This window comes from Protopterus annectens, chromosome 8.part0 (genome assembly GCF_019279795.1).
Source record: "Protopterus annectens isolate FY-2018-M chromosome 8.part0, PAN1.0, whole genome shotgun sequence".
In the NCBI taxonomy this organism is placed as follows: domain Eukaryota; kingdom Metazoa; phylum Chordata; order Ceratodontiformes; family Protopteridae; genus Protopterus; species Protopterus annectens.
Window position 1 is genome coordinate 91,595,163 of NC_056741.1, and position 24,070 is coordinate 91,619,232.

At 38.0% G+C, this 24,070-nt stretch overlaps 1 protein-coding gene across 1 annotated transcript in view; it reads right to left on the reverse strand.

The window, feature by feature from the left end:
• LOC122807973 (asialoglycoprotein receptor 2-like) overlaps positions 1-24,070 on the reverse strand; it is a 406,546-nt gene that overhangs the window by 292,556 nt on the left and 89,920 nt on the right. Inside the window, exon 3 of the mRNA XM_044079000.1 lies at positions 6,866-6,955. Within this exon, the coding sequence (XP_043934935.1) occupies positions 6,866-6,955 (90 nt within the window). The remainder of the gene's footprint in view (positions 1-6,865; positions 6,956-24,070) is intronic.

A 24,070-nucleotide genomic window follows, 5' to 3' on the forward strand; every position in this document is an offset into this window, starting at 1 on the left:
CCTCTACTCAGTCTCCTATAAACTGCTGAGGAGTGATCTATGCCTGGCTACCAAGGCATCCGTAAACACCACACATATGAATCTCCTGCTTATTCATAAGTCAAAGAGTACAGAAATACAAGGTCTGGGGACCTGAATTTTCTTACTTAAGCAGAACATACTAGACAGATATATATGTGTTCCCGAGACTGGCCCGCATAAGAAACAAACTTCCCATTCATAAGAAGCCGAGTACATCTATTACCCAGTTTAAGCACAACTTAGACCAATGGATGGGTAATAAGAAACTGACTTCAGGCCTGCCACCCATGTCCTTTATGGACAGAGGTAGCTTATGATTGCCTGGCCCTCAATTTCCTATTTGGATACAAGACATCATTATTCTTTCTGGAAAACTTGGCTAAGCTTAGATAGCCCCCCCCCACAGGTCCTTATCCATGTAATAATCTATGAATCTGTAAAATAAATAAGGGGATGTTTTTTTTCACCATGAATAGAAATGATTTGCCCAGCAATGGAAAATGCTAGCTGACCTTTGTTTCTTTAAAGCTTACAAGAGTATCATTTTTCTGTGGTAGGAATGCTCTGAAAAGCTTGGCAGCTGGGTCAATGACTATAACCAGCTCTGCTTGGGCTCTCAGTGCTGTGTGTGATTGGATGGTGACTTTAAGCTTTGGAACCTGGAAGGTGCTGTGTGATATAATCCATATAGCCAAGGCTACTGTAGCAGTGATTAAATGATGAACATACTTTTCTTTCCAAAACTGTCAAGCATTCTACTGTCTTTCTTTATCTCTCTCTCTATATCTCTTATTGAGAATAGGATTCATTAGGAATACCACAGGTTGTTCAGCCAAAGGATTCTTACAGAACTTGCGACAATCCTTGACCCTATAGAAGTTAGCATGATTCCTTTGAGTTTGTGTGTGTGTGTGTGTGTGTGTGTGTGTGTGTGTGTGTGTGTGTGTGTGTGTGCGTGCGTGCGTGCGTGTGTGCGTGTGTGTGTGTGTGTGTGTGTGTGTGTGTGTGTGTGTGTGTGTGTGTGTGTGTGTGTGTGTATGTATGTGTTTTGGGGGAAGGGTTTGTCTCAATGTTTGCATTTGTAACTACATCCTCCAGGAAACCCATCACTAGAAGAACAACTAATTCTCTGGGCTCAGATTAGCCCATGTAGGGTGTAAATCTGAACTCGGACCCTGATTATTCCTTAGATTCCCATTGGAATTTCTTCATCCTGTTAACAGTGTCTTCAAAGGAGAAATCCTCTGGTGGTGAAACAAAGAAGAAGATGTCTTCAGTGTCTGATTTATATGCCTCAGCACAGAGTATTTGGTCAAAGAAGCTAGTTCATCTGCAACTGAATTATAGCAATCAAAGTCCTGAGGTTGAGGTTCCACTGAGTTTCTGCCCTTCTCTTTTTAAAAAAAGCTCAGGTACCTCATGTATTTCTTATACTGACCTTTTGGGCTTTAAAAAGGACATGAAAACCACAGCCAAATGAATCAACTGACTGTACCTCCCAAACTCTTGGCCCAAGAAATCTGGACAAAGCCTAAAATAACAGGGGGACAAAGACCCAAAAATAGGGACAGAATCTAAATGTTGCTATTATAAACAAAGATAGTTAACAGGATTTGTGTTAGCAAGCAATTTCTGAATTATATGAAATCTGAAATTCATATGTATGTACTTATTTAGTGACTTCAATCTTCAACAATTTGCCAGAAAAAGTAAATTATGAGGGAGAGACCAAAATATGAAGAAAAATGTGGGCATTTTAGAAGTTTAAATGAAGCTTGGGATGTGGACAGGGCTGACAAACTTCCCAACCTAGGCCTAGGCAGGCTAGCTACCACCAGTTTTGTCTTCAATGTTTTGTGCCTAATGGCTTTAGGAATAATTTCCCTCAAGGCTGCAGATTGTGGGTTGGCGACAAAGACCTCAGCACAGTCCCCAGAAATGTCCTCAGATGAAAATCCCAGAGTTCTCGCCTTCCACATCACACATTAGCTGATGGAACTAAAGGGCCTTCCATTTCAGGAAGTGTGGTAGAAACATTTTTCTGGGAAGGCATACAAGATGCAGAAATCATGGCAGCCTGTGAAGCAATGATGCCAGAGGCTTCATCCAAGGCTGGTTGTAGGCGGGAGCTGTGAAATCACCTTTCTGAATCAGGAGTCGCCAGACCCAGGGCAGTCCTTGTCATCTGGCAGGATGTCCTCAATCTCCAAAATCTTCTTGTGTTTGATTTTGGAGTGTTTCTTTTTCATTGAGAAATTCCTAGAGGCCCTGCTCAATGACATGGTGGCATGGAACTAGGCAAATGCCTGTTTTTGGCTGCAAACATTGTGTGAAATTTGTGAGTGGCTGTAAGGGCAGTGTGTCTGCACTCTGGTTAATTTAAACTTGGGGTGTATGCAGATGTTGTCACTCTACTCTTTTGGGTTGCAACTACATTAGCATGCCATGGGATATCTTCTTAGATTTAACCTCAAAACCAAACCTCTCTATATCTGGCATAATTCCATAATTCTAGTGAGTACTGTGATGAACATGTAATTAATTGGGCATTATACAACACCTTTCAAGTTATGGAATACATTTACCATTACAATCAAAAGAATCAGCCCTTAACACCCTGGGGAAACAATATTATTATGTATGTGGGAAACTGAAGACATTAACAAAGGCATCCTAACTCTTCTCTCCTGGCGTACAACTACATGAGCACATCAGAAGATGTCTACTAATCTTGACCTCAAAACCAAAACCCACTGCATTATGGGAAATATAAGCTTTCTGATTTTGCACTTGAGTATTACTGCAGTTGATTTTAAATACTCTACTTTTTTCTGCTGGGGTAGACTTTGGCATTTAGAGCTGGTTTAGCAAGTTTTTTTACTGTTGAGAGTTGAGGACCTGCTATTCTCTTGTGTGAAATGTGCTATTCTCTTGTGTGAAATTTGTGAGTGGCTGTAAGGGCAGTGTGTCTGCACTCTGGTTAATTTAAACTTGGAGTGTATGCAGATGTTGTCACTCTACTCTTTTGGGTTGCAGCTACATTAGCATGCTGCGGGATATCTTCTTAGATTTAACCTCAAAATCAAACCTCTCTATATCTGGCATAATTCCATAATTTGCAGCGTGGTTGTGCACTGCTGAAAAATGTTTTTGAAAGTTCCAAATGTTCACACCATCCGGTTCTGTCAAAAAAAAAAAAAACTGTGAAGAGGTGTCACCTCTGGCAGTTATCAATTGCTTTAGTCTGCTGTGGGCATTCTGAGCCTAAGTCTAGTCATCACTGCTACTAGCTGTTCTTGTGGTTCTAGAGCCTAAATTGATAGCTGCTGTTTCAAGTAAACATAACTTGCTGATCTCACCTTTACTGTTTTTTTTGTATTCATCAATTGTTGCTGCTGTCTGTATATTTGTGTAACTCTGGAGCTTTGACTCATTGTTTCACATTGGGTCCTGCTACATAGACCCATTCTGTAATTATACTTCATTAGTATACCCTATTTCATCAGACAGTACATATCATGAAGTTGACTTCCATCACACATTCTGTTGTCCGTGTAATAATACAAGGCACCCTGACATAACATAAAAACTGCCTCATGCTTACTGACAACTATTTTTTTCATTACACAAATCTTTATGTAAGGCATGCAAATATCTAATAATCTTGTAAGATAGTCTCTTTTCAAAAACTTTCCATCCTCTTATACATCTCACACAAACATATTGCCATGTTTTTGATAATCAAATAAGCTTCCTTATGCTGAGGTACATAAAACATGCCTATGCATACTACAAAGTCCTCTTAGACATAGGTTTGGTACAAGAGATACTCAATATTACACAGGCAGGGAAACAATATTTACAGACACTATAACACAAGAAGGTCACTCATCTGCCAAGCCGAAGAATGATTCAACACATATCATAATCTTCATCACCATCATCATTATAATCATCATCATTCCCCTTTTTCCCATTTCCTGCATGGGATCAGGATGTTGCATCAACAGTCACCATAACAGTCAGCATAATGTTTAAATGCAAGGTTTTTGGCTCCCATGTACAAAGTACAAGGTTTGATCCTGAGTTGCTGCCAATGTCTATGTGGAGTTTGTATGTTGTGTCTCTGTGTCTGTATGGGGCTCTTCCTATCATCCAAAACATGCTGAGTGTTTCCAACTTAAAATCACCCAGTAATTTGATTGAGTTGTTGCAGTAGCACAAACTCTAGGTTGTGTCTATCTAGGAAGCAGTTGCATAGATCAACAGCTTTAGATATTGGCTATGATACACAGTACCCTCTCGGTAGGAGAACATATATCACAGGCAATGTGCAGTATCAGGTTTATCCACTCGTCAGTGCAGAAGAATTAGCTCTAGATAATTTGTAATGAGTCAACTTATCTGTTAACATCTTAGTCATAGGAAGCTCCATAGTGAGATATAGACATGCACCACTCACCAGGCAGAGCACTGACAGGGTGAAGATAAGCTGACTTGCAGGTGCCAGGATAAGCCATGTCACTAGACCCTTTAAATTCTTTCACCCAAGGTACAAACATGACTTGGTCATTGCACATAGGAGTAAATGACTTGAGAAACACTTCTTTGGATCATATGAAGAAGAAGACGTGACGCAGCCCATATATTATACATTGGAAACCAGTGTGAACAAGGCATGAGAAGTAACCTATCATCACTAAGAACAATGCTACAGTATAAGCAAAAGATGATTGACATCATCTAACCCAACTTCAGCAAATGGCTGTTCATCAAACGTTCACATCAGCAAATGTTTTTCCCCAAGGAAGTGAGTCAGTTGGCCAACATACAGAAATTTGGCCTTTTCCCCACTGTAGTGTGATCTGGGAGTTGGTATATATAAATAGGGGGTGGGGCCATAGTCCCCAATTTGGTGGGTTTGATATTTTACATTGTGTGTGTTATTCAGTATGTTGGGCAACTAATTCCCTTCCCTGGGAAACCTGTTTCCTGATGTGAACATTCAATGAATGTCAGTTTGCTGATTTGTGTTCAATGAATGGCCATTTATTAAAGTTGGGTTTTGCCATACTGATATAGACCTATGTGTGTGTGTGTGTGTGTGTGTGTGTGTGTGTGTGTGTGTGTGTGTGTGTGTGTGTGTGTGTGCATGTGTCTGTGTCCATGTGCTTATGTGTATATATATATATATATATATATATATATATATATATATATATAGCTATGGATCTACTACACATGATCGAAATTTCAAATGTTCGACTTTCATATGGCTGAGATCATATGACTGAACATTTAAAAGTTCGAAAATGTTAAAAAAAACAAACAAACAAATAAACTAAACGTTTCTAGCAGGGGGAAGACCCCCCTGCACCCCCCACACCCACCGCTATTTAAATATACCAACTCCAAGATCGCACTACATTGCGGAAAAGGGAAATCTTCCCATTCCGTGCTGTATGGAGATCTCTATTCAGACCCTTCAAACTTTTAAAAGCTCATTCATATGGTCTCAGCCATTTGAAAGTCAAGCTTTTAAAAGTTTGATCATCTACAGGGGACCCATATATATACACACCCACACACACACACACAGTATATATATATATATATATATATATATATATATATATATATATATATATATATATATATATATATGTATATATATATATATATATATATATATATATATATATATATATATACATATATATATATTGGATATAAAAAGTGTACACATCCCTGCTAAAATGCCAGGTTTTTGTGATATAAAACAATGAGACCACAATAAATCATTCAAAACTTTTCCCAACTTTAATGTGACCTGTAACCTATACAATTCAAATGAAAAACAAACAAATCTGTTACGGGAAAAAATATAAACAATAAAAAATGTTCAATAAGGTGGTTGCTTAAGTATGCACACCCTTAATCTAATATTTTATTGAAGCACCTTTTGATTTAATTATAGCATCCCTGTCAGATTATTGAGGTTTCAAAACTTTGAAAGTCATATGGTCAGGACCATATGATCGACATTTTGAAACTTCAAATGTATTGACTAGAGATTGTGGTGCAGTATGGAACTGTAAATTTACCCTTTTCACAATGTAGTGCAATCATGTAATTCATAAATTTAATTAGGGGATGTGGGGGGTGCAAGGTGCCTTGCCCCCCTGCAAAAAAGGTTAAAAATAGAATTTTTTGTGTTTTATTTATTTATTTATTTTTTAATGTTTAAAGTTCTGAAACTTCGATTATATGGTCTCGGCCTTATGAATTTGGGAGTTTCTGAACTTCGATAATCTGATATAGAGCCATATATATATATATATATATATATATATATATATATATATATATATATATATAGATAGATAGATAGATATATATAGATATATAAAGATATGTATATGTGTGTGTGTGTGTGTGTGTGTGTATATGTGTGTGTGTGCATATATATATATATATATATATATATATATATATATATATATATATATATATATACTGTATGTGTGTGTGTGTATATATTAGTCTGGGCCAGGATGATTGACAAACCTGACTGCTTTGCTAAAGATGGTCTGGACCTCTCTCCTTTTGACTTCCGTAGATTGGCAAAGTCTTTTTCATCCCCCATAGTGCCTTTTTAGGCAAGGTCAGTCTCCTCAAATTACTTAAATAACCAAACAAAATCAACAGTATATAAAGTGCCATGTTTCTATATCAGAAGGCTAAACATGATGTTGTATTGCTTACAGTAATCTTGACCCTTGAAAATATAGATATGGTTATCAGCATTTATTTTAGCAGTTAATTCAGCAATGCATTTATTTACCTTCCTTTGTTGTCATTATTGCAGTTTTTCTCACTTCAGGCGCATGTATGCCATTCTTGTAGTGACTTCTTTCTTCTGATATCTGCACAGCTATGAAAACAGTAAAGAAGACGTATCAGATAATGATTACAAAAGCACATTGTTTATCTCTAGTAAGTAAATATATTCATGAATTAAATTCAGTAAATAGTTTGAAGACAAAATAAATTTGACAACATGCTAATCTAAAGCACATTGTCAGCATGCAGTTAATCATTGGAAGCTTGTTATAAGCAGTCCTCAGTTCAAAACAACAACTACCTTAAAGTGACTTCACATAAGCCTGAACTAAAAATATCTATCTATCTATCCATATTATCATCTATCTGTCCATCTATCTAATCTATATTTGTTAAAGGGGAGAGAGGAATGGTCTTTTTAACTCTTTTTTCAACCATAACCCAGGACATGAGAAATATTCACAACTTGTACTTGCTCATACAACTAATTTACAGCACAAGTGATAGCAGTTATTGGCAAGAATATGTCAAGGTAGTTGAATACATACAAAGTAAGTATATTTACACTTGTCATAATGCATAAACATTTCACAGAGTATGAAAGAAAGAAGTATTTACCTTTGATATAGCATGAAGCAGGCAAGCATGTCTATTTGACCCATCTAACAACATTCACGTTTGATAGGCACCATTCAAAGTTATGACTAGTATCTTATGCAAAGATACATACACGGCTACATTCATAAGCTCTGTATGCTAAGTGAATTGTTAAAATGAGCAGGGTGTTTGCGATGCAGGAAATTGTGCATATGAGTTATGAGCTAGAAGATGTGGCCAACTGGAAAATCATGGCCAGCTATGTTATGTTGCTTGCTAAATGAGGTTTGATAACAAAACAATTTGCCCAGTGACATCTTCAGCTGGGGGTTAGCTAAGAATAGTAACGGAAATTAAGAGTGTAGGGGAAGAAAGCTAGTTGGGGGAGGGGGATGGTTAATTGGGAAAGTAGGATGATGGGGAGGAAATGAGGTAAGTGTAGGGAGGAACTTAATGTGTTTTAGGTAAGTGTAACTGGGTAAGGAATTACATTTTGGTGTGAATTTGCTATTGCAAGTATATCCAAGATGACCTGCAAGTACTTTTGGGTGTGAGTAGGCCTCATGTTAGTAGTGATATGAGGGTGTGGTCAGCAATGATGTTATAGTATCTATATATATATATATATATATATATATACATATATATATATATATAGATATAGATATATATATATATATACATATATAGATATATATATATATATATATATATATATATATATATTTTTTTTTCTCTGCTTTAGTTATCAAGAGAAGCTGCTGGTGGCTGTTGATAAGTTAAGACAGAAGTTTCTTTATACTTGTTTTAACTATTAGCATTGTTTTATGCCAGAAGAAGCTATTTTAGTGAAACTGTGTAGTTGTGTTGTTAATAAATTTGAATTTGAGTTTTGTGCCAAATGGTTCCAGTGGATTGATTTACTTATTTTTTAAAACAGAAGTCTCACAACTCAAGCTGAAAGTTTCAATCTTGCAGGTTATGCTTTTACCCCCTGATGTTGGAGCTGGCCAGGGTGGAGAGGAGCTTTTTGTTGCACATGGATTTACATGTGAAAACCTGATTCTTGTAACTGACAGGAGTTTCTTGGTCACAGTGACAACAGCTGATTTTATAAATACTATTTGAAGAAAATCAGGAGTATTGCTGCTGTTGGCATAGTGTTATTGCTAACCTTTTATTATTTGCTGTTTGCACAAGCAAAATGCATTGGAATTTGGGTTGAGAGAGCCTCATGCTTTGGTCTGTTTGTCATGGCACTGTGGTTGTTGCGTGTTTGGTTGAACTGGTGTTTTGGTGGGATGGTTTCAGATTGTGTAAGACTGAGGAGACAGTGGTAACAGACATTTTTCGTTTTTCAGTCATGCCCATCATAAGATTCATGTTAATGTGTCCAGTGGTTCTCTGGGCTTTCCAGGTTTTTGGGGGTGGTGTTTCAGTTGTCCCTATTTTGGGGACATTGTCCTGCTTTTGTTTGTGGCTGTATTTGTGGTTACCTTTCTGTCTTGGTGGTGGTATTGCAGTGGGAATGGAGTTTTGCTGTGGCTATGTTTTTTGTTGAGGGAGTGTGTGTTTCCTGGGTTGTGAGTCACCCTTGAAGAACACCTGTCAGTTGTGCATGTGTTGTTCAGCGTTAATGGGTGTGGGGGAGGGTTATGGCAGGCATAGCTCTCAACTGATCAGATTTTCATAGAATATCCAGAATTCTGACTCATATTTTCTGTCCATTTCTCATAAATTGTAGTTCTGGCAAATAGTTGGCACTTGAAGTCAGAAAATAACAGCAGACATTTGTTAGACATGAATAATCTCACACTTGTATTGGTGAATGAGGGATACATTATATAAATTTAGTGCAATTTTAGGAATAGGAGAAGTAAGCCGGTGAGTGTGCTTAGATAGATCATCATTATAATAATGTATAGATGATAGAAGCAAAGGTAAAGTGATAAGCATAGATCACAGTCTAGCAGATTTGGGAGATTGTGTAGCATGTGATTTAGAAATAATGACAAGAGGAACAGAGTAGTAGATGCAAATGAGTTTTGAATATACAAAATACAAAGTATTGGCAGTGGATAGCAATTGATTGGGGTACTGCTATGAATATGGAAAGACAGGAGTGAAGAGAGTTATGAGGATGTGAGTAAAATGATCCTGAAAGGAAGTAGGGCAATAATAAAGGGTCTATATTAGATCACCGACCGCTTAAAAAAGTGAACGGTGATTAATTCACCCTATGTAAGCAAAAGTTTACAATCTCGAACTGTCAGAACAGCAATTTTTTTCAAGGGGAAAAAAAATCACTGTTCCAAAAGACATACACACAACACAAGCACACCAAATAAACAGCAATCCACACACAGGCAGCTAAAATCTGACACCTAACCCTACACTAAACTATTACACACTCCACTAACTATCCACTTACGTTAACCCAAACCCTAACCCTAACTCACCTAACCTGCCCTAACCCTCATGTCCACATAGTCGCACACATACATAACCGCGCCCTAACCCTAACTCACCTAACCAGCCCTAACCCTCACATCCACACAATCGCACACTTACCTGAACCCGATCCATAAATTTCCACCTCAGCACTGAAAATACTGAAGCAACAGAAACAGACAACTGAATTCTTTCCCTAGGAAAAAAAATTGGTTTTCTGTTGCTTCGATATTTTAAGCTTTCGCTGCATAGGGTTTGATATTAGAACATTCGAAGGTTTGAAACTTGATGTTCTAATATAGACACTTAATAAAGCAGGAGAAAGTATGATGGAGGGAAAGGTTTTAGAAATGTATGAGCTGATTCAGCACTGGCTAGATGTGATGATGAGAGAAGTTTAAGAATAGTTTGGAGTTGAACAGGATTGGCTATATGTTGTGTTGGTTTCTTGTCTGAGATATTTGGTCAGTGATAGAGATGGAAAATGGAAAGGTGGAGTTAGCATATATGTAGATTAACGGGGTCTGGGAATTGTGGTTCAGTTGGGGAGAGCAGCGATCACAAGCAAAGTGAGGGTGAGCAAAGCAGATCCCAATATTCATTATACTGATACACAGCCAGAAACATTCAGTGAAAAGGTGAAAACTACATAGAGATATACAGCCAGAAAATTCAGTGAAAAGGTGAAAACTACAGAGAGATACACAGCCAGAAACATTCAGTGAAAAGGTTAAAAGTACAGAGAGATACACAGCCAGAAACATTCAGTGAAAAGGTGAAAACTACAGATATACAGCCAGAAACATTCAGTGAAAAGGTGAAAACTAAAGAGAGTTATATAGCCAGAAACATTCAGTGAAAAGGTGAAAACTACAGAGAGATATACAGCCAGAAATATTCAGTGAAAAGGTGAAAACTACCGAGAGATATACAGCCAGAAACATTCAGGGAAAAGGTGAAAACTACAGATATACAGCCAGAAACATTCAGTGAAAAAGTTAAAAGTACAGAGAAATATACAGCCAGAAACATTCAGTGAAAAGGTGAAAACTACAGATATACAGCCAGAAACATTCAGTGAAAATATGAAAACTACAGAGAGTTATATAGCCAGAAACATTCAGTGAAAAGGTGAAAACTACAGAGAGATACACAGCCAGAAACATTCAGTGAAAAGGTGAAAACTACAGAGAGATATACAGCCAGAAACATTCAGTGAAAAGGTTAAAAGTACAGAGAGATACACAGCCAGATACATTCAGTGAAAAGGTTAAAAGTACAGAGAGATACACAGCCAGAAACATTCAGTGAAAAGGTGAAAACTACAGATATACAGCCAAAAACATTCAGTGAAAAGGTAAAAACTACAGAGAGATATACAGCCAGAAACAATCAGTGAAAAGGTTAAAAGTACAGAAAGATATATACAGCCAGAAACATTCAGTGTAAAGGTTAAAAGTACAAAAAGATATATACAGTCAGAAACATTCAGTGTAAAGGTTAAAAGTACAGAAAGATATATACAGCCAGAAACATTCAGTGTAAAGGTTAAAAGTACAGAAAGATATATACAGCCATAAACATTCAGTGTAAAGGTTAAAAGTACAGAAAGATATATATAGCCAGAAAAATTCAGTGTAAAGGTTAAAAGTACAGAGAGATACACAGCCAGAAACATTCTGTGAAAAGGTTAAAAGTACAGAGAGATACACAGCCAGAAACATTCAGTGAAAAGGTGAAAACTACAGAGATATACAGCCAGAAACATTCAGTGAAAAGGTGAAAAGTACAGATATACAGCCAGAAACATTCAGTCTAAAGGTTAAAAGTACAGAAAGATATATACAGCCAGAAACAAATTATGAAAAGGTTAAAAGTACAGAGAGATACACAGCCAGAAACATTCAGTGAAAAGGTGAAAACTACTGAGAGATATACAGCCAGAAACATTCAGTGAAAAGGTTAAAAGTACAGAGAGATACACAGCCAATAACATTCAGTGAAAAGGTGAATACTACAGATATACAGCCAGAAACATTCAGTGAAAAGGTGGAAACTACAGATATAAAGCAAGAAACATTCAGTGAAAAGGTGAAAACTACAGCAATATACAGCCAGAAACATTCAGTGAAAAGGCGAAAACTACAGACAGATACGCAGCCAGAAACATTCAGTGAAAAGTCGAAAACTACAGAGAGATACACAGCCAGAAACATTCAGTGAAAAGGTTAAAAGTACAGAAAGACACACAGCCAGAAACATTCCGTGAAAAGGTTAAAAGTACAGAGAGATACACAACCAGAAACATTCAGTGAAAAGGTGAAAACTACTGAGAGATATACAGCCAGAAACCTTCAGTGAAAAGGTTAAAAGTACAGAGAGATACACAGTCAATAACATTCAGTGAAAAGGTGAAAACTACTGAGAGATACACAGCCAGAAACATTCAGTGAAAAGGTGAAATTACAGGGAGATATACAGCCAGAAAAATTCAGTGAAAAAGTGAAAACTACAGAGAGATATACAGCCAGAAACATTCAGTTAAAAGGTTAAAAGTACAGAGAGATATACAGCCAGAAAAATTCAGTGAAAAGGTGAAAACTACAGAGAGATACACAGCCAGAAACATTCAGTGAAAAGGTGAAAACTACAGAGAGATATACAGCCAGAAACATTCAGTGAAAATGTGAAAACTGCAGAGAGATACACAGCCACAAACATACAGTGAAAAGTTGAAAACTACAGAGAGATATGAAAAGGTGAAAACTACAGAGAGATACACAGCCAGAAACATTCATTGAAAAGGTGAAAACTACAGAGAGATATACAGCCAGAAACATTCAGTGAAAAGGTGAAAACTACAGAGAGATACATAACCAGAAACATTTAGGTAAAAGATAAAATGTACAGAGATACACAGCCAGAAACATTCAGTGAAAAGGTGAAACTACAGAGATACGCAGCCAGAAACATTCAGTGAAAAGGTGAAAACTACAGAGCTATACAGCCAGAAACATTCAGTGAAAAGGTAAAAACTACAGAGAGATATACAGCCAGAAACATTCAATGAAAAGGTGAAAACTACAGAGAGATATACAGCCAGAAACATTCAGTGAAAAGGTGAAAACTACAGTGAGATATACAGCCAGAAACATTCAGTGAAAACATTAAAAGTAGAGAGATACTCTGCCAGAAACATTCAGTGAAAAGGTTAAAAGTACAGAAAGATATATACAGCAGAAACATTCAGTGTAAAGGTTAAAAGTACAGAGAGATACACAGCCAGAAACATTCAGTGAAAAGGTGAAAACTACTGAGAGATATATACAGCCAGAAACATTCAGTGAAAAGGTTAAAAGTACAGAGAGATACACAGCCAGAAACATTCAGTGAAAAGGTGAAAACTACATATATACAGCCAGAAACATTCAGTGAAAAGGTGAAAACTACAGAGAGATATACAGCCAGAAACATTCAGTGAAAAGGTGAAAACTACTGAGAGATATACAGCCAGAAACATTCAGTGAAAAGGTTAAAAGTACAGAGAGATACACAGCCAATAACATTCAGTGAAATGGTGAAAAATACAGATATACAGCCAGAAACATTCAGTGAAAAGGTGAAAACTACAGAGAGCTAGACAGCCAGAAACATTCAGTGAAAATGTGAAAACTACAGAGAGCTATACAGCCAGAAACATTCAGTGAAAAGGTGAAAACTACAGAGAGATACACAGCCAGAAACATTCAGTGAAAAGGTGAAAACTACAGAGAGATACACAGCCAAAAACATTCAGTGAAAAGGTGAAAACTACAGAGATATACAGCCAGAAACATTCAGTGAAAAGGATAAAAGTACAGAGAGATACACAGCCAGAAACATTCAGTGAAAAGGTTAAAAGTACAGAGAGATACACAGCCAGAAACATTCAGTGAAAAGGTGAAAACTACAGAGAGATCCATAACCAGAAACATTCAGTGAAAAGGTGATAACTACAGAGAGATACACAGCCAGAAACATTCAGTGAAAAGGTAAAAACTACAGAGAGATATACAGCCAGAAACATTCAGTGAAAAGGTTAAAAGTACAGAGAGATACACAGCCAGAAACATTCCATGAAAAGGTTTAAAGTACAGAGATATATACAGCCAGAAACATTCAGTGAAAAGGTGAAAACTACTGAGAGATATACAGCCAGAAACATTCAGTTAAAAGGTTAAAAGTACAGAGAGATACACAGCCAATAACATTCAGTAAAAAGGTGAAAACAAGATACACAGCCAGAAACATTCAGTGAAAGGGTTAAAAGTACAGAAAGATATATACAGCCAGAAACATTCCATGAACAGGTTAAAAGTACAGAGAGATACACAGCCAGAAACATTCAGTGAAAAGGTGAAAACTACTGAGAGATATATAGCCAGAAACATTCAGTGAAAAGGTTAAAAGTACAGAAAGATACACAGTCAATAACATTCAGTGAAAAGGTGAAAACTACAGATATACAGCCAGAAACATTCAGTGAAAAGGTAAAAACTACAGAGATATACAGCCAGAAACATTAAGTGAAAAGGTGAAAACTACTGAGAGAGATACACAGCCAGAAATATTCAGTGAAAAGGTGAAACTACAGAGAGATATAAAGCCAGAAACATTCAGTGAAAAAGTGAAAACTACAGAGAGATATACAGCCAGAAACATTCAGTTAAAAGGTTGAAAGTACAGAGAGATATACAGCCAGAAAAAATCAGTGAAAAGGTGAAAACTACAGAGAGATACATAGCCAGAAACATTCAGTGAAAAGAAGAAAACTACAGAGAGATATACTGCCAGAAACATTCAGGGAAAATGTGAAAACTACAAAGAGATACACAGCCACAAACATTCCGTGAAAAGTTGAAAACTACAGAGAGATATGAAAAGGTGAAAACTACAGAGAGATACACAGCCAGAAACATTCATTGAAAAGGTGAAAACTACAGAGAGATATACAGCCAGAAACATTCAGTGAAAAGGTTAAAAGTACAGAGAGATACACAGCCAGAAACATTCAGTGAAAAGGTGAAAACTACAAAGAGATACATAACCAGAAACATTTAGTGAAATGATTAAATGTACAGAGATACACAGCCAGAAACATTCAGTGAAAAGGTGAAAACTACAGAAATATACAGCCAGAAACATTCAGTGAAAAGGTGAAAACTACAGAGAGATATACAGCCAGAAACATTCAGTGAAAAGGTGAAAACTACTGAGAGATATACAGCCAGAAACATTCAGTGAAAAGGTTAAAAGTACAGAGAGATACACAGCCAATAACATTCAGTGAAATGGTGAAAACTACAGATATACAGCCAGAAACATTCAGTGAAAAGGTGAAAACTACAGAGAGCTAGACAGCCAGAAACATTCAGTGAAAAGGTGAAAACTACAGAGAGCTATACAGCCAGAAACATTCAGTGAAAAGGTGAAAACTACAGAGAGATACACAGCCAGAAACATTCAGTGAAAAGGTGAAAACTACAAAGAGACACATAACCAGAAACATTTAGTGAAATGATTAAATGTACAGAGATACACAGCCAGAAACATTCAGTGAAAAGGTGAAAACTACAGAAATATGCAGCCAGAAACATTCAGTGAAAAGGTGAAAACTACAGAGAGATATACAGCCAGAAACATTCAGTGAAAAGGTGAAAACTACTGAGAGATATACAGCCAGAAACATTCAGTGAAAAGGTTAAAAGTACAGAGAGATACACAGCCAATAACATTCAGTGAAATGGTGAAAAATACAGATATACAGCCAGAAACATTCAGTGAAAAGGTGAAAACTACAGAGAGCTAGACAGCCAGAAACATTCAGTGAAAAGGTGAAAACTACAGAGAGCTATACAGCCAGAAACATTCAGTGAAAAGGTGAAAACTACAGAGAGATACACAGCCAGAAACATTCAGTGAAAAGGTGAAAACTACAGAGAGATACATAGCCAGAAACATTCAGTGAAAAGGTGAAAACTACAGAGATATACAGCCAGAAGCATTCAGTGAAAAGGATAAAAGTACAGAGAGATACACAGCCAGAAACATTCATTGAAAAGGTTAAAAGTACAGAGAGATACACAGCCAGAAACATACAGTGAAAAGGTGAAAACTACAGAGAGATATACAGCCAGAAACATTCATTGAAAAGGTGAAAACTACAGAGAGATATACAGCCAGAAACATTCAGTGAAAAGGTGAAAACTACAGAGAGATATACAGCCAGAAACATTCAGTGAAAAGGTTAAAAGTACAGAGAGATGCACAGCCAGAAACATTCAGTGAAAAGGTGAAAACTACAGAGAGATACACAGCCAGAAACATTCAGTAAAAAGGTAAAAACTACAGAGAGATATACAGCCAGAAACATTCAGTGAAAAGGTTAAAAGTACAGAGAGATACACAGCCAGAAACATTCTGTGAAAAGGTTTAAAGTACAGAGAGATACAGAGCCAGAAACATTCAGTGAAAAGCTTAAAAGTACAGAGAGATACACAGCCAATAACATTCAGTAAAAAGGTGAAAACTAGATACACAGCCAGAAACATTCAGTGAAAGGGTTAAAAGTACAGAAAGATATATACAGCCAGAAACATTCCATGAAAAGGTTAAAAGTACAGAGAGATACACAGCCAGAAACATTCCGTGAAAAGGTTAAAAGTACAGAGAGATACACAGCCAGAAACATTCAGTGAAAAGGTGAAAAATACTGAGAGATATATAGCCAGAAACATTCAGTGAAAAGGTTAAAAGTACAGAAAGATACACAGTCAATAACATTCAGTGAAAAGGTGAAAACTACAGATATACAGCCAGAAACATTCAGTGAAAAGGTAAAAACTACAGAGATATACAGCCAGAAACATTAAGTGAAAAGGTGAAAACTACAGAGAGAGATACACAGCCAGAAATATTCAGTGAAAAGGTGAAACTACAGAGAGATATACAGCCAGAAACATTCAGTGAAAAAGTGAAAACTACAGAGAGATATACAGCCAGAAACATTCAGTTAAAAGGTTGAAAGTACAGAGAGATATACAGGCAGAAAAAACTCAGTGAAAAGGTGAAAACTACAGAGAGATACATAGCCAGAAACATTCAGTGAAAAGGTGAAAACTACAGAGAGATATACTGCCAGAAACATTCAGGGAAAATGTGAAAACTACAAAGAGATACACAGCCACAAACATTCCGTGAAAAGTTGAAAACTACAGAGAGATATGAAAAGGTGAAAACTACAGAGAGATACACAGCCAGAAACATTCATTGAAAAGGTGAAGACTCCAGAGAGATATACAGCCAGAAACATTCAGTGAAAAGGTTAAAAGTACAGAGAGATACACAGCCAGAAACATTCAGTGAAAAGGTGAAAACTACAGAGAGATACACAGCCAGAAACATTCAGTGAAAAGGTGAAAACTACAGAAATATACAGCCAGAAACATTCAGTGAAAAGGTGAAAACTACAGAGAGATATACAGCCAGAAACATTCATTGAAAAGGTGAAAACTACAGAGAGATATACAGCCAGAAACATTCAGTGAAAAGGTGAAAACTACAGAGAGATATACAGCCAGAAACATTCAGTGAAAAGGATAAAAGTACAGAGAGATACACAGCTATAAACATTCAGTGAAAAGGTTAAAAGTACAGAGAGATACACAGCCAGAAACATTCAGTGAAAAGGTGAAAACTACAGAGAGATACACAGCCAGAAACATTCTGTGAAAATGTTTAAAGTACAGAGAGATACAGAGCCAGAAACATTCAGTGAAAAGGTTAAAAGTACAGAGAGATACACAGCCAATAACATTCAGTAAAAAGGTGAAAACTAGATACACAGCCAGAAACATTCAGTGAAAGGGTTAAAAGTACAGAAAGATATATACAGCCAGAAACATTCCATGAAAAGGTTAAAAGTACAGAGAGATACACAGCCATAAACATTCCGTGAAAAGGTTAAAAGTACAGAGAGATACACAACCAGAAACATTCAGCGAAAAGGTGAAAACTACTGAGAGGTATACAGCCAGAAACCTTCAGTGAAGAGGTTAAAGGTACAGAGAGATACACAGTCAATAACATTCAGTGAAAAGGTGAAAACTACAGATATACAGCCAGAAACATTAAGTGAAAAGGTGAAAACTACAGAGAGAGATACACAGCCAGAAATATTCAGTGAAAAGGTGAAACTACAGAGAGATATACAGCCAGAAACATTCAGTGAAAAGGTGAAAACTACAGAGAGATATACGTCTAGAAACATTCAGGGAAAATGTGAAAACTACAAAGAGATACACAGCCACAAACATTCAGTGAAAAGTTGAAAACTACAGAGAGATATGAAAAGGTGAAAACTACAGAGAGATACACAGCCAGAAACATTCATTGAAAAGGTGAAAACTCCAGAGAGATATACAGCCAAAAACATTCAGTGAAAAGGTTAAAAGTACAGAGAGATACACAGCCAGAAACATTCAGTGAAAAGGTAAAAACTACAGAGAGATACACAGCCAGAAACATTCAGTGAAAAGGTGAAAACTACAGAAATATACAGCCAGAAACATTCAGTGAAAAGGTGAAAACTACAGAGAGATATACAGCCAGAAACATTCATTGAAAAGGTGAAAACTACAGAGAGATATACAGCCAGAAACATTCAGGGAAAAGGTGAAAACTACTAAGAGATATACAGCCAGAAACATTCAGTGAAAACATTAAAAGTACAGAGAGATACACATCCAGAAACATTCAGTAAAAAGGTTAAAAGTACAGAAAGATATATACAGCAGAAACATTCAGTGTAAAGGTTAAAAGTACAGAGAGATACACAGCCAGAAACATTCAGTGAAAAGGTGAAAACTACTGAGATATATATACAGCCAGAAACATTCAGCGAAAAGGTTAAAAGTACAGAGAGATACACAGCCAGAAACATTCAGTGAAAAGGTGAAAACTACAGATACAGCCAGAAACATTCAGTGAAAAGGTGAAAACTACAGAGAGATATACAGCCAGAAACATTCAGTGAAAAGGTGAAAACTACTGAGAGATATACAGCCAGAAACATTCAGTGAAAAGGTTAAAAGTACAGAGAGATACACAGCCAATAACATTCAGTGAAATGGTGAAAACTACAGAGAGATAGACAGCCAGAAACATTCAGTGAAAAGGTGAAAACTACAGAGAATGGCACTTGTAGGACTAATGGTGCCTTGAAAATGAGGTATTAAAAGTAGAAATTTCTACTATACTTCACAAATAAAGCAATCAAAAATGGTGCACTTAAATGTTGTCTTTTGCTTTTCCCCAAAATGCAGTGTTTCTGCTGGCAATGTAGGAAGTTAGCACAAGTTAGGTGTATAAGGTAAGGAAGTGGTGTTGGTGGTGGTGGGGAGGGGGGGGTACCTCCAGCAGAGCTGGCAGTGTAAGATTCAAAACACTCTGGCTTATTATAAAATATTAAGATGAAAATTTCATATCATGCTACAGAAGTAGGTCAAAATCATTTTACGGCATGTGGAAAAGCAATAGAGTTCTATTTATAGCAAGAAATAGACAGTTGGTAAGGGACTGTAGATGAATTCTTACAGGCAGATGAAGACTGACCTACCCTCAATGGGTTTAAGCTGCCACTCTGCTGATGTAGAGAATTAAAGCCCATACTATAAGCCAGCCAACCAAGGCTTCATTAGCATCTTTGGTGACAAGGGAGGGAGGGTCATATTCAACCTGGGGGGTGGTTACATGGGCATTCCCTGTGGCAATCCTTAATGGAGACTGGGAAAGTCACTCTGAAAGGTGGACTCCAAAGAAGGGAAATGGTGGTGGTCAAGGCTGAAGTGCTACAGAGCCAGCATGATATGCCACATAGTCCCACTACATGCCCACCCCTCAGGTGAAACCACAGGACTTCAGTGCAGACATGACAGCAGCAGGGTAGGCCAAAACATGTAAAAATTTCCTGCTGATGTTGAGAGTCTAAACTCCCAAGATGTTCTTAAATTTCATTGCCAGCACAAGCTACTTCAGAGTAGGTTTCTGAAAGAAATGGAAATGTGATAGACTCAGTGTGGACAATGGACACTGGGTAGGAAGGCCATAGGATGGAGCAGACAGTATAGATATGAATGGCTCAACAAATGGGTTTAAGCTGTTTGGTGCTAATCTGAGCTGTACTGACAGTCACGGCTCAGAGTGCAGGAATGCACTGAGTTGTACAATAGTTCAAATTTTAAAACTGCAGGAGCTTCCACTAGACAAAAACTCGCCTTCTATAGTTATGTGAAGAATCTCCATGGCATACCCAGATTTGCTCTGAGCTACTGCATAATCAGTACCGCCTATATAAAGCCAACAGATATTGCCAATATACTGGCCGACAAATTCAGTGCCAACTTTACCTCTCTCACCCCCCCCAAAGGACCAATCACAATATCAGTAGATTGTAAAGCAACCAGTATTATTGCTGCACAGGTTAAAACAGCACTGTCCAAGGCCAAGAATACAGCTTCCATGGGACCTGACAATATACCTGGTTGTGTTCTACATGAACCACAGCGTGAACTAGCACCTCATCTGTGTGCCCTGTTCAATCACAGCCTCACCTGAGGCTTTGTTCCTATTGAATGATGCACTGCTACAGTCATCCCTTTCCACAAATGATTTACTACAGATCCTGGGAGCTATTGTCCCATTAGCCTGATGAGTCCGATATGCAAAGCTATGGAACACATCATGATGGACCTAATAAGCAAGGATATGGGGAATCTCCAAACTCTGGATCCCACACAGTTTGGTTTTGTGAAGGATAGATCATGCCTGCTCAACTTGGTCAACTTCTTTGAGTCAGTCACCAGAGCTGTGGATGAAGACAAGGTGGTTCATACAGCCTATATTGATCTGGCCAAGGTGTTTGATACCATTCCCCATTCAGGAATCACAGAAGAACTCACTAAGCTAGGCATCAACCCCTATATCACTAAGTGGATTGCAAACTGGCTCACAGATAGCACCCACAGTGTGAAAGTAACTAGCTCCAAGTCAGACTGCCGACCTGTCACTATTGGAGTCCCACAGGGTTTGGTCCTGGGTCCTCTCCTGTTTGGTATCTACTTCTCTGAAGTCCAAGCCAACACAAACAGTCTCTGGCTGACAAAGTTTGCAGACGATTGCAAGTTGGGAGCTATTATTAACTCCCCAAGTGATGCTGACATTCTACAGAAAGGCCTTACTGAGACTAGTGACTGGTGTCAGAACCATGACCTTAAGCTCAATGCCAAAAAATGTGTCATCATCCCCTTTGGAAAAAACCCAGTTCCCATCAATTACCACATCAATGGTAGTACACTAAACTCAGAAGGTGTTATAAGAGATCTGGGAACACAGGTTGACAGTAGCCTCGCTTTTGACCACCACATTGCCACTGTGGTAAGAAAGTCCTTCTATGTGGCACATCTCATCACTAAGGGTTTTGCATCCATGAAGAAAAAGATCATTGTCTCCCTCTACTTTTCCCTCATTAGACCAATCATCGAGTACAATGCCCCATTTGGCATGCACCTCACTAGACACCTGCAACAACTGGAGAGGCCATAAAAGTACCTCACAAAAGGGATCCTAGGCCTTAAACACTTGTCCTATATGGACAGACTCAAAAAACTCCAACTATTCTCTGTCTCATATCGCCTACTTAGAGGCAATCTCTGCTTGACATACAAAGCCATGTCTGATCCAGCTCTGTTAGAAATGCTACATCTAAAGAAATCCCAATCCCTTCACACCACATGCTCTAGTTTCCTCAGCCTCATTACCACAATCAACAGAACATGCTGGAGGGACAGGTTCATAACCCAGAGACTGCCCTTGCTATGGAATAAACTTCCCATACATGTCAAACAAATCACCTCACTTGCCTTCTTCAAGAGAAACCTTGATGAGTGGATGGGAAACAGAAAATTCTCCCTAGGGATCACTCCATTTGCTCTCCTCAACAGAGACACTGGGAACTAAGATCGGGTGGCATGATGTCAGGGTAATCCTATGGGCTAGGTCTGTAAAGGCTCCAGGGCCATTAGCCTAGTCCACACCTATGAAGCTATAAACCAATCATTGGAGACCTAAATGAGTTATCCTGCTTCTGTCTCACTATAAATTAATTTTGCTTTAACTATCACAAGAAGCAGGCACAGGCACAACTCCCAGGCAGCATGTGCTTAGCAGGTAGTAAAGCAGTTCCAGGATCATAACCAAATTCCCAGATGTGGGCGGGCAGTTGCTGGCTGGAGGGTGGGGCAGGGTTTAGTGACTATCTCTTTCATTGACTTCACTAGCATGATTGCATTCATTCACCCTCATGGTCACAACTGATGTTATTTCCACCAGTTTGCGCTGATTTGTTTCCTGAGAAGTTCGCAGGCAAAGTGTGTTTGATGTACAAAATGTTAAGTATAGTGCCCTTTCAGTGTACTGAAGTGGTAAGTAAATGGATGCCATTGTTTTGTGAGAATGAGTGCTTGAGAGAAGATGGTGGCTTTTCTGTGGCAGTGAGGGCCGGTACTACATGCAAGCTTATCATCTGAAACTTGTGGTAAGTTTTGGTAATGTTATGGGGGTTTATGTTAAGTAAAGCCTCCCCTTATAACATGGATGGCATTGCAGGCTCTGTAATTTGTTGTTGTGGCAGAAGTATCGAATGGTTCAATTTTCTTTACCCTGATTATTGTCTTTCCTTCCATCTTCATGATAAGGAACACTGCCACTTATACTGTGTTGCAAATACATAAAAGATGGAACACATTCCAATGGCTCGCTAACAACCTTAGCAAGGATTCTTATAGGATGGTTAAAGTGTGATAAGTTTATTTATGGAATAGGTCCATTAAGAAATAATGATTCAGTTCTATTTACCATTGATATCAGTTAAATTTCTAACACAGAATGTGTGAAATTTTATCAGATGGGGAAGGTTGTCATTAAGAAGTTTTGGTTTGTGTGTAGGAAGAAGATTTACAGTTTTCTTTTTTTTTTTCAGATGGGGTACGGCAAAGTGAGCATTAGTTAGTGGCCTGAAAGAAGTGGACTCAGAAGGCAATGGATTCGGCTGGGGTGGATCTTCCAGCTGCTGGAGTAGTGCACAATGAGGTCACAGATGGGGGAGTACTGAGTGGGCATCAGTCGGTGGCTTGAAGGAAGTGGACCTGGTAGGTGATGGATTCTGATGGGGTGGATGTTCCGGTCACTGGAGTGGTGCACAGTGTGGTCGTAGGTAATCATACTTTATTTGGTGTTCAATAAGGTACATCAGAGTTGGTGCAGTTTGGGAGTAGTGTGGGAGCAGGTGAGGATACGGTATGTCAGGGGCAGGATAAAGCAGGTTTGGGGATTGCTTATGGGAAGTTAAGGGTTGTCCACAGGTCGGGTGGAGTCACAACGTGACTTTGGGTCAGATTTTGTAGGCATGGTGGATGAGTTTCAGTTTTCCTGTGGCAAGCCTATGCAGAGGGGTTGCTTGGTGGTCTGCACTACTTTGAAAGTTTAGCACTATTATTCATTAGATGTGGTAGTATGAGGAATGGGTTTTCATTGTTTAAACAGAAGTTTGAAGGTCTAAACAAGGCATTGTGTTTCTGGGGTTGCTACCAGATGCAGGCCATAGTTTGATTTACCAGTTGTGAAGATAATATGATTTAAAAAAAAAAAAAACTTCAAGGGGTGACATTTCAGGACAAGTGCAGACTAAGGGTGGGTTTACCTCCAATTAGTATAGTTGCACAGATGTCAAGGTTATGTGACATTACTAAATCATGGACGGTGGTTTACATGTTTGAAGGGTTGAGGTAGCTTTAATAGTGTGAAGACTGATAGACTGTGGCTATTGACAACTTTGGTGTGAGGGTGGGCACCGGGGAAAGAGGTTTATTGTGTTACAACCTGGGGGTACTGACTTTATGGATGTATTGAAGTCATTAAAGGGGGTGGTTCATTGGTCAGCAGATGCTATTCTGGTCATTAGATATTTTGCCTTAGATAGTGGGTATAAGTATACTATTTAATTGATCTTTTAGAAAAAAAAATCACATTTTGGTCATTATTATATTCTTTGGGTGGCAGAAAA